Genomic DNA, 15,275 nt, shown 5'->3' with positions numbered 1-15,275 from the left:
AATGCATAGAGGTTGAGCGTTGAGCCCAAAAGATTTCAAAAACAAAAGAGTGGTAATATTCGTCTTCCAACCACTACATACATACAATTTTATCTATGATACAATATTCAAAACAATCACAAGTTAAATGTAAATTAATGTATTGTATACATTTAATAAAAAAGATTTTATTAAGTTTTAAATTATATATCGGTAGGTATATATCCTTCTTCTTAATATATAATATAAATCTTGAGTGTGCCTATTCTGTTATTAATCGTATAACTTTTGAACGACTTGACCGATTAAAGTAAATGTTTTGGCAATACCTACATTTCTTAAATCGTTATAGTAATATTTATAGTGCATTTTTTAGCTCATATATTATATTATACCTAATTTTTTATAATGAAGATTACCTATATGGCTATATTAAAATAGTGTAGTGTTAAAATGATGCAACACATTACACATCTTAGGGATGGCATAGAGTGGGCTAAGCTGGCCAAATCCCCTCTACTTAGGTCCATGCAAATAACTTTTATTATAACTTTTATTGAAAACGGTCCAGAATTTTTTTACTTTAAAAAGGACAAAAGAATAGAAATAAACATTAATTTTTATATAAATAAATTTGCTAACTATAAAAACATTTATTTAATGAGCAAACATATTTACAATGATTAACAATGTTAAACAAAATATTTTTGTTTTTAAAACTATATTATTTTTTGAGGGGCTCTGAATGATTTTGAGGAGGCTAACCCCCCCCCCCCCCCTGGGGGGTACCAGTGGCTTGTTTTGACAGTTATGGTTTGGTTAGATGGTTTAGAAAAGATTGAAAATTCATTAAGGACAAAATATATTTATAAATATATAGTATTTAAATTAGTGTGTCTTCATTTTTACTTTTTAACCACATATAAAATCTTGGAGGGCAACAAGTCAAGTATGGCTGGGCAAACATAACATTATACTATTTGTTCCATATTGAAGTCAGAAATTCATTGAAGCTCTTAAACATCTAAGATTTGTATTAAGATTGGTTAATTACAAAATATTTTATCAATGCATGCTTTATTAAGTTCATGAGTTCATATGAATAAATTAATTAATCTTTATGGTCTAATTTCTTACAGAGAAAGTTTAAATTGAATACTGAAGGTTGAGAAGTTGTAGTTTTAATAATATGTCAGAAATAAATATTCACCATTGTATTATAAATTATTAATCTAAAATCCACAAAGTGAATCAAAATAATATATAATCGATGTTGGTTTACATTTGAAAGTAAATAATTAATTTAATAGGCACAGTTCCATATTGTATTTGTTTATTTTGAATATTACACTTAATTCAGGGAAATTAGTAACCACTATTATATACAAATTTAAAACAGTAAAAAAAATAAATATTTAATTTTTTTTTTAAATTTAGTTTATGAAAATACAAATTATACTACTGTAATAAAAATCAATAAAATTAAATCTTATGAACACAACTGATCTATATTCATAAATATTTATCTTACAGAATCTAATCATCTGAATCATTTGTACTACCAGAACTTTCATCTACACTATTATAAAAAAAATGTTCTTCTGCTTTCACACGTTCTTTATATCTTGCAAAACGTAAATCATAGTCTTCAATATTTTCGTCGGTATCAGAACTGCTTTCATCTAAGACAAATACATTTTTACAAAATATAATTACATTTATCTATATAATATAAAAAAAGAGTGGTGTTTACAATTTAACAAGAAATCCTGAAAACTACTTGACTTATGAAATTGACCTTTTGTAGATAGGTAGTAATGTAGTATAAATGTAAGGAATACCTTCTAAGAACGGGTTTCACAAAATTCAATCCCTAAAGGAGATAATAATGGGTTGTAGGATTCGAGATGGTCGATGAAAATTTTTAAGTTATAAACATCATTACACCCAGGACCGGATTGGTATGTATCGGCCCATTAAGATTTTCACTTCTATAAGCGGCCCATTTACATATTCCGTGAGCCAAAATTACGTCTATAATTATTACGAGCTTATACGTGGCCAATCGTATTTTAAACATGAATTTATTTTCACTCACACTCACACGACCGGCCCAAACTTTAAGTGGCCCACCGAGATTTTCTCGGTAGCTCGCCTAACCAATCCGGCCTTGATTACACCGAATATTAAATAACAAATTAAACAAAGTTTAAATCATAAAAAGTTGGCATTTTTAATGGCCAACAAAGTGCACGGGGTCAGTTAATATATATATATAATATATTGCATACTATTGTATCCCACAATAAAACTGTTCTTAAACATTAACAAAATATTTAATATTGATTCATATAAAATTAAATAAATATGATAAATAATAAATATACTTACCATTTATATTCCATTGTTTTGATTTAGAAACCAGATTTTGACAATAATCATTTTCACTGAAATATAAAAAAACTTATTAAATTAAACCTTTGTTATTGAAGATTAAAACAATTCTTCTGGTATAAAAAGTGGATTTAGGACAATGGTCCCCGCGAAAATATGACACATGCGGACAATTGGCCCAATCTTAAAAGTTAAATACAAAATATTTTTTTAGGATAATAAGTACTGTAAAGCTAGTAGTGTTATACTTTAAACCCTTCAACATTTGTAAATCTATTCTGATATCTATTCGTATACCTATTCAAAAATGTGACTAAACTAAAACTGATATACTGTGTTTGTTAGTAATATTTAGTTAAATGTTACTCAAAAATGTTCATTGTTTCAAGGAAAATTATTGGCCGAGGACTAATTATCCGCTCGCGGAAATTTTAAGCGGGGACTAATTGTATACCATAAAAAGTGACTTTTAAAAATAATAACCCCATTGTACTCGTACTATAACTTCCTAATGTTAAAACCAACTATAATGTATTTTAAAATTAACATTACTCGTTATCCATTTCATCCTCGTCAGGATAATCATTTCTCCAATTCCCTTCATCATTGGAATCATCATCATCTTCACAGTGTGAGGAATCATTATCAGAACTATCAATATTTCGGCAAATATTGTAAAAATTGTCTGAATCTAATCCGTGTACACTGAAAATAAAATATATACAATTTTAAATGTTCTTAAAGTGGGTAAAATGTAATTAATAATGGTACCTATCAATATCTTGTATATCAATTGATTTATTATCATTATTGGATGCATAATACAAGTCGTATACATAGTCAATTGAAATTCCTTCATCTATTAAGGGCTTGCCATTTTCTTCTACTTGCTTAACAAAATCGACAACTTTTATTTCTGAATTCTTTCCATCTATTTCTTCAATGGGTACTGTGTCTTGTTTAACAGCTCTGAGAGTATTAACTAGCTAAACAAATTTAATTTAATTTAAAGTACTGAATATTATTAACTATCAAATAATTAATAAGTATTGACTACCGACTACCGTTCACAACATATATTAAGTATTTAAGTTAAATATGTTTTCAAAAGTAGGTACAACATTTAGGATACAAAAACTGAATAATTGTCTTGTCCCTCCCATCTTAGCTCAGGATATGATGATGATGTGGAATACATTATTATTATTAGTTTAAAAGCAATTATAAGCTACTGTATTAAAAAAATGATTTCAATCTCAGGTAAAGTTAAAGCTCACTTACAGAATCTTAAATGTAATTATATTTTAAACCATTCTTAACTAAGATGGACTTGTGAAAAATATAGGTAGATCTAGGTATTTATATTTACAATAGCTTTTACTGAGTAGATCACCTACTTTATGATTTCAGGACTAATAAATTATAATTATAATTTAAGACAAACCTTCAAACGTTCTGCTTTTGAATGTTCAACTACATCATTAATGTTTTTGTTTTTGTTCTTCTTTGTTAGCTCTTTTACAGAGCTTTCTTCTCGAACCTCTTTCAATATTTGAGATAAGTTTTCATTCTAAAAATGAATTTGAATTGAATAGAATTAAAGATAAAATATTAAACTGTTAAATTAATATTACTACATAGGTACTAGGTAGGTATGAATCTTATAGTTATCTAACAGTTATAGTAGGGTATAAAAAATCACTTCGTCTTTTAAAGTTGCAGCAAATTGAAACACACAATCTCTACGGAACTCTGTACCGATAGTTTTTAATTTCTTGTGCGATACGACTATTGAGTTGAACGGATCTTCGTTGTGACGTCTTTTAACGCGAACAAACGACATAGCTATTGACTATTATTAGTTATGTACAGTAGTTGTAAATTTGTAATCAATCTCAAAGCGTGGTCGTGCAGACTTTAAGTATTAGATAACTATAAACAATGTTCTAAATCAATATCCGACGACCGATGTCACAATGATGAATGATTGAATGATTAGAAGACAAGTTAAAACCGGTAAAGCTATTTAAATTTTAAAAGTTGAAGCCATGAGAATATGTGATAGATAAACACGAAACAAAACTTAAAAGTTAAAAACTTAAAACCACGACACAAGCTGATGATATCAGGGAATCCATATCTTTATTATCTTTGTGGTTTTTATAAACAAAGAGGGATAAACGTTGCCAACATCCTATCAGTGCTTTTCACAAAGTTTGTAAATCGTAATTCGTAATCGTAAATTTATTTTATTTATTTTTAGATAGTAAAAATATTCGCGTTTTTATAGTGAAGCGAAGGATTGGATCTATTTAACTTTTATAATAAAATCTATTTATAATTTTTTACTTATTTGTCAAGACACTTTCAGGTAGTAAACTTCGTCCAGGTTAAGTTAGATCTCTTAAAATGTTCATATTATGCAGCATTTAAAACACAAAACATAAAACATAAATATTAAATCATAATATTATATGCACAGTGCTATAAAAAGTTAAGGTTGCTTAGTTATATTAAAAAAATGTCGAACCTTAAATAAATATGATAAAATAGGTACATTATAATATATTAGGTACATGCGTACGACTATACGAGTACCAAATATAATATCATTATATAATATTGTTCTATGATAATATATAGGTACCTAACTAATAAGAATAATAATTTTTATAAGACAATATTGGCAATACATATTTTATTTGACACTGTTACACCATTAACTTCTGTTGAAACAAATTACCTATATGGCTATATGGTTAAAAAAAATATTTATGATCCAATGTTTTACCGCCCATTTTTAGTTATCATTCCGTCTAATCATGGTATAATCATTTCAAACTGACGGAAATATTTCCGATAATACCTCACTAATCACTATACTTGAAGATTCCGATTCAAATTTTCTTACACTATAATATACATAATACTATAGAAGTATATAATTATAAAAATTCTAAACGTTTTGATTAGGTACCTATAAATAAAATGATAATTTACATTTCGACAACGAATCATAATAATATCATTGTGCTTAAATATTTTTTGAATCAATGTTGAAATAATTTTATTATCCAATTTTAAAAATTTTATGTCTTACCTATAACGTGTTTTTATAATCCAGTAAACATAGATACATAATGGAACTCTCCTTGAATTTTGAACAACTACAACTAAAATCTGAGTATTTACACACTAATTCAAAACATACACACCTCCATGAGAATAGTGAAAATGAATTGTTTGTCTCGTGGGACGATTGTGTCATGGTTTTATATTCATTAGACGGTTTACCTGAAGCTAGTCTTTGGAACCCCATTGAACCTGTGGCAAGTTATTAATTATTATATTATAAATTTGTCTCATTAAATTTTGAGATACCTAATTAAATTAGTTAAATATGTAGGTATTAGGTACCTAGGCAACTAATTGTCATCAAGTGCGTTATTCAACTATTAAAGGAATTTTAATTGATTTATATATTTATTTGTATGATATAGGTAATCGTATTTAATATATTATATTATTCAGTACTGGCTATTTATATTCAAATAATTAGGAAAATTAAAATTTGTTTGTTGAATGAATATATGAATTGAATAATAAATCACAGAATGTATATAATCTATAAGTGACAGCTATATTTATATAAGTGTTATATACTTATATACTAATTACTTATATGTACTTTTACTTTATAGTACATAGTATATACTATAATATTATATGCATGTATATATTTGACATTATTTATTATTTGTAATAAAAACCAAACATTTTAATGCATACGCTGATATTTCAATAAAATAATTTAAATAATATTATATTATATATCTTGATTTTTTACTAGATTGTGCCAATAAATAATCCAATAATAACAATATTAACCTTTAATTCAAGAATGTATTGTATTGATAAAATTGGATCTATATATTATCTAAAACAAGTTCAACGGTAATATATTTAGTATTAACTGTAAATTCTTTAACTTAAATTAATTGTATTTTAATGTTTTAGAGATTCTCCAGACTTATTTGATAGTTCCCTGTCTGCTCAAGTTACTCAACAGCCACTGTCCTCCAATTATGAGTGGAAACCCTGCTACTCTCAAAAGTGTCCATGTGAAATATTTGAAGCAACTTGCTATTCAGATGGAATTGCTGTAATAATAGTACTGGAAGAATGGATAATAATACAGATGTTAAAAATTACCATTAATAATAATAATGAACCAACTATAGTCAATACCTGTAACAAACAAATTAGATCTCAGAAACCGGTAATAGAATAGAAAAAAATATTTAAATACCAATAATAGTAATTTTATATACAATTAGTTTCCATTTGTAGTTACTTCATTTATATCTTGTACTTGGAGAGATTGGTTCAGTAGCCAACGGGCTATAGAACTTTTTGGATCAAATGTAATTGACAGTCTAGATGTCTTTATAATAGCAACAGAAGAGTCAAAAGTATATTGTACAACATCTAATGTGACCAGTAAAAATATTTCATTATTTTTAAATAGTCCACAAAAAATTGTACATATTCAATTTTGTGATTTTGGTAATAATTCTGGGATTGCCTTTATTTACCTTTTATACTATTACAATTTTGTTATTTTTCAGAAACAAAAAAATTGGTGTTAGTGTCATCTAATGGAATACTTATAATCATGAACTGTGTTGAAAATATTAACCCTTCATTCATTTACCTAGCAGTTACAAAAACAGTTGCTACATTTATTGTTGATCATACAGTTATTTTAAGTGATGGTATCCATTTATTTCAAATAACATTGGATAAACTATTTTCTAAAATAGTCAAACAAGTTGTAACTCAGTTGAAAGGTACTATTTTAAATTTTGAAAGCTGTACTTGTAGTATTTTATTATGTTTAAATCTTTATATTTTAGGAGTTATCTCATTATGCAGATTTCAGTCCAATATAATTATTGCAATGACCCGATTAAATAAAGTGTATAAATTATCCGTGTCTAAACTTGAAGTGATCACTCAAGAAGAACTAAAGTTTAAATTTAATGAAAAATCAATTTTAGAAAACATAAAAAATCTTTGTAAAAGTATACAGTCTTTAGAAGAGCAACATGAAAATATGAATAAATACATAAATGCAGTGTCTATTGTCGCCCGCCAAGATTTAGTAGCTCAATTTTGTTCATTAAACATTTTAATCTATTCAGGTTGTATTCTTTATTAAATTGTATAATTGGTTTCATTGAAATATTAAAATATTTTAAATGTAGGTGCTAAAGCTGTCAAATTAGGAGCTTGCCAAGATGAATATATTTTTGCAATCAAACTTTCCACAGACTGTTCATGGTTGTCATTTCCATCTTCAATTTGGCAACTTTTGGTTCGTATTACTGACAGTAATAATTTGTCGTCAAATTGTGCCATACATTCTTTTGATGTTGATCTCTTCGACAATAATCACCCATTAATGGTGAAACACCGTTTATTGGCTACAATTGCTGAAAATTGTACATCTGGTTTAGTACACTGCGAATTGGTGTGTCAAGTACAAAATGATTCAATTAATCGTTGTTTGATTATTCCTTTGAATCCAATAAAATTGAATTCTTTATATTTTGTCAAAGCTGAAAAACGAGAAAAGATACTAGTGATGAATCCTTTGGAAGATAGACATAAGAATGTTTTTAAATTTCCAGAAAACGTATCATTAGTAGATTGCTTAACTGTTATTACAAACAGAAATAAACATAGAATATCAAAATCATTTTATAAGAATATAATTGGTAAGTAGTTTAATAAATAAGTTAATTAAATAAATTAGTGTTTCCCAGTTTGTGGTTTTCTTTGCATTGAATGTTTCCCCATGCTCTATACTTTATTATGAGTTTTTAATTTTAGAGCAACATGTAGAATATAATATTATGTATTATTAATATTATTACAATTTGAGTCAGTTATTATATTTCAAAAACTTAAAAATAAATGAGATTTAGAAGTTATGTGCCCATTATCAATACTTATCAGTAAGAACCAGATTTTTACATTTAATAAAAAAAATTAAATTATGATGCTAGTATTCTCTAATAAACCCACAGATATATTAATATTTATATCAATAGGTCTATGGACTATGAATAAAACATACAAATAATCTCCTTATATTAGCTTAAAAATAAGAAATTTAAAATGATAATTAACACAACTTAAAAATTATTTTAAATTAATGATATAAATTGTCATCACAATTAAAATAAAATATATATTTGAGCAAAACTGTAGTCATATGACTTATAAATAAGACTATTTTATATAAAAAAAATTAATACATTTTTTGGTATTGAACATCCATATTGCTCTTTTAGTAATTATTACATTGTGGTATAATAATTTATATACATTTTAATTTAAATATGTGTATCATGGAAAACAAATAGTCGGTGTTCAGAACGTTAACTAAAAAATTGAATTCATTCACGTTCAGTGCTTAAAAAGGAAACTCGTTCAAGTTCTTTGATATAATGAATGAGCTAATTGATTAGTCTTTCATCTGAATTTTTATTTTATTTTTGTGAATCGTTTAAAATTTAAATACTAATTCAAAATTGTGGAAATCATAATATGTAATATTGTCGTGTTATGTCATGCCCACTTGAATTTCACATATTTTATTTTTATAATTTGTAATCAAATAAATACAAAAAGAATATTGTAATACCAATATGTTATTATATAATATTATGATAATATTAATAATCAATATTTATATGTATTGTATTTGATAAATGGTAAATAAATGTCTTGAAAATCGTTCAAATTCATTTCAAATATAAAAGTTCACATTTTATTTAAAATAAACTATAAATGTGTATGTATCTATTTGTGAAATTAAATATAGAGTGTATTGCATAATCAGTATTGTGTCATGTTAGAAATTTACATTATTATTACTCTTATGCAGGAATTATAATAATTATTTTAGGTATAACTTTCTTCATTGTATATGATACTTACCATAGTAAATGTAAAGTGTCAAGCTTAAAATAATTTTGAATTATCATTTTTTGTATTCTAGATAATATGCCAAAAACATTATATTTGAATTATTTCGGAAAAATAGTTTCAATGGTTGTAGATGACAAAATTACAAAAACAATCATCCTGGAGTGTCTAGATCAAGATGTTTTGGTTGCAGTTCGTAATGGAATTTTTAGTGAATTTTCAAATGATCAACCAGCAATTATAAAATTATCAGTTCTTGCAGACGTACAAGTAAATATTTCTATGTTTTTTATAAGGATTAATGTAACAGTATATATCTTATTTTTAGAAACAACTTTGTTTAATAGAAGAATTATCAATTAAAGATCGTCAGAACAAACACATTGTTAAAGAAATTAAAACTAATATTCAAAACCAAATCAGTAATCATCTACCTATGTAATTAGATTTTTATTTAGTTTAATATTATAAATTAATTTTACTTTTCAATGAGCTTACAAAAATAGAAAAAAATGTATTATTAAATTATTACTTTTGTAACAAAAACATGATATTTAAGAATGAACATTTTAATTTATGTAGGTAAATCATAATAGTTATTAATAGTTGTATTTTTATTTGTAAAATATTCAATATTTATTATAAGTTATGACTTTCTAATCAGGTCTTGAAACCGGTTACCAATTTCCTGGGATTTTGGGGAACCTATATTCGGTTACCGTTATTATAAACCTATTTGTACTCCCGGTTATCGATTACCGTGACAATTTTTCAGTTAACATAAAACGTTTAATAACGTAATATGTTTTAACCGGTTAAGAACCGATTACCGGTATTTATAAATACTGACTACCGTTACCTGTGAACTATAATAATAATATATTTAATTTATTTTAGCTACATAAATGATTAAACGTTTGTAATGGAACCATTAAAACCATTTTTCATTAATGGTTCTAATATAAATGTAGTACGTTCTAATGGTTTAAAAAATAATAACTTCTTAAAACTATTCTTAAATCATACTATTATATCTTCGTTTTTTTCCCCTAGTCTAAACTCTTGTAATAATAATTCAAATAATTGGTGTTCTACATTTCTATTTCCTACCTACCTATAACATAAAATATCGTTGGTTGGTAGTGACGGTACTCGATAGTCCCGGTCTCCCTCATCACATATTGTACTGGGAAATCTAAAATTAGCTTGATTCCTATAACACAAATATTGTATTAAGTATACGGGTACAAATGTGTAGTACAATTTTTTTTTTTAGAATCGATTGTCGGTAACCGACATTTTTTGGAAGCGGTTATCACTTAATGGTAACCTGTAATTTTTAATATAGTACCGGTAACTGGTTACCGCTAACAACAGGACCGGTATAAAACCGGTAACCGTTATCTAACAAATTAACGGTTACCGATTAAATTAATAACGGTTTCAAGCCCTTAGTCTTTCTTACAGGAAGTAAATTCTAATTAAATTCAACTACCTAATACACTAAAATATGTATTTATTATATTCATTGAACCAGCCTTTTTAATATGATAGTTTTGTACGCTTGTCCTGATAGTTTGTTCATAGTAACTTATTAACTATGTAATTTAATGTGATTATCTAGTTATTTAATTATTTTGTTGCCAAGTTGTTGATTTATTGATATTAAAAATTATAATGAGATATTTAAAAAATTAAATATGACTTAATATTAATAAAAGTTAAACCTATAGTGGTAATAAAGTGCACGGTAATCCATAAAATTGGCATGTTTGGAGGGTAGGCTTGTTTTCACTTATTTATTCACATAAAATAAGCAACAAAATAATTTAAGTTATTGTTATTAAATATTAATAATAGTAAGACAATTATTAAGTTCAAATAATTTCAGATTCCATTAATACATACAAAATAAAAATCAATTAGGTACCTATACAAAAATAAATGATAATATAATCTTATTTATTTTATTTTATTATTTATTGTATTTATTCAAAATCAGATTAATTAATAATAGTTAATAAGCTCTAAGCATTAAAAATAATAATTATTTGTTTTTACTTGTAATAAATTTAATTAAATATAAAAGTTGGGGTAGGTATATAAATGTTTTATCTGAAACGATTGCAATTTAAGCTGGTAAACCAGCATTAATTTGTCCTTCAATGCCACACTCGTCACTTCCTCTCAAAATTTTGAAAAAGCCATCGCTACCCCAATCAGTGTTCCAAGAATTAGCTACCAACCAGTATGGTATTTCACCATTCTGAACACCCCATCCAAGGATCCTAATTGCATGGCCTCCAAGAGCCTTACCAGCAACATGTTTATATACTCCTGCAAATGAAAAAAAATGTATTAATAGTTAGTTAAAACTTAAAACCATTGACGGAAATCCATTAAATTTTCAGGGGTGGCTTACATTATTAATCCTAACCATGTAGGCTTCGATCCTACAAACTAAAAAAAGAGTTGGCTTGACGGACTTTTTTTGTTGGGGGCTAAGCCCTCTCAACCCCCCTCCCCCCCCCCCGATTTCCGCCAATGCTTAAAACCTATTGATAGTTAAAAATGAATACTAACCAGCTCTATAAGCTATAAAATCTTCATATACAGTAAATGCCCCTTCGACTGGACCATTGGTATAAATTTCTTGTCGTATTTGATCGACATCATTTCTAAGGGAGTATGCAGATTTACCTGATATTCAAAAAATATCAATTAATAAAAATATTAGTATTTTTTATTTTATTGGATTTAGATTATTTACCGTGGTGCAAATCTTGTGCATATGGCACTTTATATCCATCTTCACATTTTTTAACACAAGTAGGTGTTTTACCTCCTTCTTTACATGGTCCTCGAGTACCATTCACATGATGTTCACACGGGGCAACTTCATATGGAATACATCCCTATACCACAAATAAATAATATATCAAATAAATATTTAAAATTGTATGATGTTATAAACATACTTCGTTGAAATAAAAATTAAAAAATATCCATTTAACTTGTTAACAATTAAATCAATATTCATTTTACTGCGATTTTATATCACAGTATCTAATCTTTATATAAAAAATAAAATAAAACACATTAAAATGAGAGTAGGTATAGAAAATCATAAATATTCAACCTAAACGTCCTAAACTGCAGAGGCGGTTTTAGTAAAGCATGTTTGGTGCAGAGCTTTTATTCCTATAAGGGGTTGTTGATTGAACATTTTCTGAACGCAATGCATAATTTTAATTTGCAACGAAGTACCTACATAACCAACTATTAAACCATAATAGTAACTATCAATCGTAGGTCAAGATTCATTTAGTTATCACTCATATAAGTTACTTTCATCACAAATTCCACTAAAGAGCAGGCTGGTAAGTGTATTTCACCTATAACCCTTAAAAGGAAGTCAGCGTACCGTTTATTTTCTCTCAATATAAAAAATCTCAATCTCAATCCCAAAAAGTTAACGATCTGGTCCTAGCAAGAATTACAGCTATCGCTTTTGCAGTATAGTGATTTCTCTTGGTACTACAAAATATATCAATATAGATATAGGTATACAATTTGTCAATATCACCTACGTTGTTTGATGTTACACACGCTTGAAGCGTTATTTTTTTTTATAGTAACTATTCTCATATCGTTTATCAACTGTTTGAAATCAACATTTTCGCGCATCACTTTTGTTGTATATTTTAAATTGTGCTACCCCCCCCCCCCCTAAGGCGCCAATCAGATGTGTTAGAATGGAATATGATGTGACGTAATTTTATGAATAATTGAGTAACAATAAAAACACGTTTGGCCAATTGGCCCCTGAAAACAAAATCCTAGATCAGCCACGACCGAGCTTATAGTCATAGACCTAGATAATAGAAAATGGGCATGAGATAATATTATTAAGTTACGCGCATGTAGGTACACATATAGTACAGTGGATCGCGGTCTTTATGGAATATAGAAAGAATATATTATTTATCATAATATTATGTTAATTAATTATAATGAATAGGTATTTATATTATTATTTTGCTCTTGGAAGGTTTCCTTTTCTAGCATGGGGTATAAATTATAATGGTATATTTTCATTGAACAGACGTCCCTTTGATAAGGTCGAATCCATTATCTTATTAGGTGGGTTAGGTTATATAGGTATCTATGAAAGTACTAAATGACTAAATATAAATACTTTCAAACTAGCTCGTCCTTTTCTAAATAGTAAATTATCCCAACCTAATGTATCTACCTATATAAAAACCTGAGAAATAACAAATGTAATATTACTTATATATGTAAATATGTAAGTATACATATATACATTATTACAACTAATAAAAAAATTACATATAAAAGAATGATGAAAATCAATACGAGTATATAGTATTAATTTAAAGTCAAAGAATTAATAAAATTACCATATTGGATCCATATGGACCACCGCTAACAATGCCTTTAGTTTTCCAATAGTTCCATGCTGCTCCTGGGAAGCCTCCATTGCATCCGAAACCGCATGTCCAGCAACAGGAAACCAAATTCTCAGCCGAAAAATGGAAATTTTTAGTGCCTTTAGAGTGAATGCAAACACGGTCTGACATAGCTTCTACAGCTCCGAAAGCCTATATAAATATTGGAAAAGTAAAAATTGGCGTTGGGCGGAAATTTTAACTAATAAAAGAAATGGCAATCGATTTACCCAACAAGACCCGCATGATCCTTGATCCCTGACTTCCCTAATAGTTGGACAATTCGGCCAATGTTCCCTAGCATCGAAAGTTTCCGGCAGATCTGTCGGTGCGTCAGTGTAAGTCAACAGTTGTTCTAATTTCGGGTATTCCGCGTTCTTCTCATGCACACCCATCAATCCTTTGAAATAAGAAATCGGCGTGTTCTTGTGAAAATTGCGGCCGGCCTGAAAAGTGTAACAACAATTGCATTATGATGCGCAATCAACATGACGATGGTTACATGTTATTATACACGTACGCTCCAATAATATTGTATCGAATTTATGTGGTCGATGAACTCGTCCGACAACGGATCCAGATCGACGCGGACCGTTGCACCATCGCCGCGTCCAAAACTGAAGATTAATAAGCCCACGAGGGCGAAAATTATTGATTTGAACATTTTGTAAGTTTAGTCTTACAACTGTCCTGTGACCGTTACTGTACTGCAGCAGCTATAATACGGCGTGTGGCGCGACCTATGCCGACGACTTACGACTGAGGACTAAAATACTAAATGGGTAAATGTTCTATGCATAATATAATATAGACGTAAAAATAACGTATACGTTTTGGAGGACTTTGATTGACGATAAAACGTAGTCGTACGTGCGCATTCCGTCCAACGAAAGACTAAAGAGGGAAGCCGTGTTTTCAGTGTTATATACACAATAAGATTATATAATTCATATATTATATATATAATGCCCTAATGATATGATCAGAAGTTTTCGTTTGGATCAATGATAAGTATAGGCACAACACTTATAGTTGTAAGTAACGAACGCAAGCGATAACCTTTGGCCACTGTACGTATATAGGTACTAAGTAGTAATCGACCTCAACCGGTTTATCGCCCCGACTGATCGTAGAGTATGTCCCATAACTCTAATGCACCATCGTCGTTGTTCTTCACGGTACATAATATTATTATTATTATAAGTGTCATGTTTGCTCGGTTTCCACAGCTGCAGTGTTCGGATGATATTTTGATTTCTGACGCAATATTCATAACAATGTACCGATCATTTCGATTTTCGGCGGTGTGAGAGGCGAGAGACATAATATTATTATAATATCGCTTGTCCAATAAACGTAATATTTGACGAATATTTCCTATGTCGCATATAGTTTAGTAGTAGTTACCTATTCCGTAGTACCGTTCGAAATAGT

At 28.0% G+C, this 15,275-nt stretch overlaps 3 protein-coding genes across 4 annotated transcripts; 1 reads left to right on the top strand and 2 right to left on the bottom strand.

Annotated features, from left to right (window-relative positions):
* Positions 1 to 596: 596 nt before the first annotated feature.
* Positions 597 to 4,503, bottom strand: LOC132944390 (probable RNA polymerase II nuclear localization protein SLC7A6OS). The gene is made up of 6 exons (XM_061013702.1): positions 4,076 to 4,503; positions 3,818 to 3,943; positions 3,145 to 3,359; positions 2,926 to 3,078; positions 2,371 to 2,426; positions 597 to 1,661 (listed from the first exon to the last, which is right to left on the bottom strand). The coding sequence occupies exons 1-6, from the start codon at positions 4,214 to 4,216 to the stop codon at positions 1,516 to 1,518; spliced, it is 837 nt and encodes a 278-aa protein (XP_060869685.1). The 5' UTR covers positions 4,217 to 4,503; the 3' UTR covers positions 597 to 1,515.
* Positions 4,504 to 4,641: 138 nt separating this feature from the next.
* LOC132944388 (uncharacterized) lies at positions 4,642 to 11,068 on the top strand. 2 transcript variants are annotated; one of them, XM_061013700.1, is made up of 9 exons: positions 4,642 to 4,744; positions 6,224 to 6,327; positions 6,391 to 6,652; positions 6,711 to 6,939; positions 7,002 to 7,223; positions 7,290 to 7,577; positions 7,641 to 8,153; positions 9,443 to 9,639; positions 9,698 to 11,068. In XM_061013700.1, exons 2-9 carry the CDS (start codon positions 6,275 to 6,277, stop codon positions 9,809 to 9,811), a joined length of 1,878 nt encoding a protein of 625 aa, XP_060869683.1. In that variant the 5' UTR covers positions 4,642 to 4,744; positions 6,224 to 6,274; the 3' UTR covers positions 9,812 to 11,068. The 2 variants fall into 2 exon arrangements, with proteins under 2 accessions (XP_060869683.1, XP_060869682.1); XM_061013699.1 differs by lacking the exon at positions 4,642 to 4,744 and adding an exon at positions 5,262 to 5,702.
* A 254-nt stretch (positions 11,069 to 11,322) lies between these two features.
* Positions 11,323 to 14,751, bottom strand: LOC132944389 (cathepsin B). The gene is made up of 6 exons (XM_061013701.1): positions 14,362 to 14,751; positions 14,072 to 14,287; positions 13,794 to 13,994; positions 12,140 to 12,284; positions 11,953 to 12,069; positions 11,323 to 11,706 (listed from the first exon to the last, which is right to left on the bottom strand). Exons 1-6 carry the CDS (start codon positions 14,503 to 14,505, stop codon positions 11,501 to 11,503), a joined length of 1,029 nt encoding a protein of 342 aa, XP_060869684.1. The 5' UTR covers positions 14,506 to 14,751; the 3' UTR covers positions 11,323 to 11,500.
* Between the last annotated feature and the right edge of the window lie 524 nt (positions 14,752 to 15,275).

The sequence above is a fragment of the Metopolophium dirhodum genome, chromosome 5, assembly GCF_019925205.1.
Source record: "Metopolophium dirhodum isolate CAU chromosome 5, ASM1992520v1, whole genome shotgun sequence".
NCBI lineage: Eukaryota > Metazoa > Arthropoda > Insecta > Hemiptera > Aphididae > Metopolophium > Metopolophium dirhodum.
Note: the sequence above shows the minus strand (reverse complement) of the source record. Positions and strands in the feature narration are given on the sequence as shown.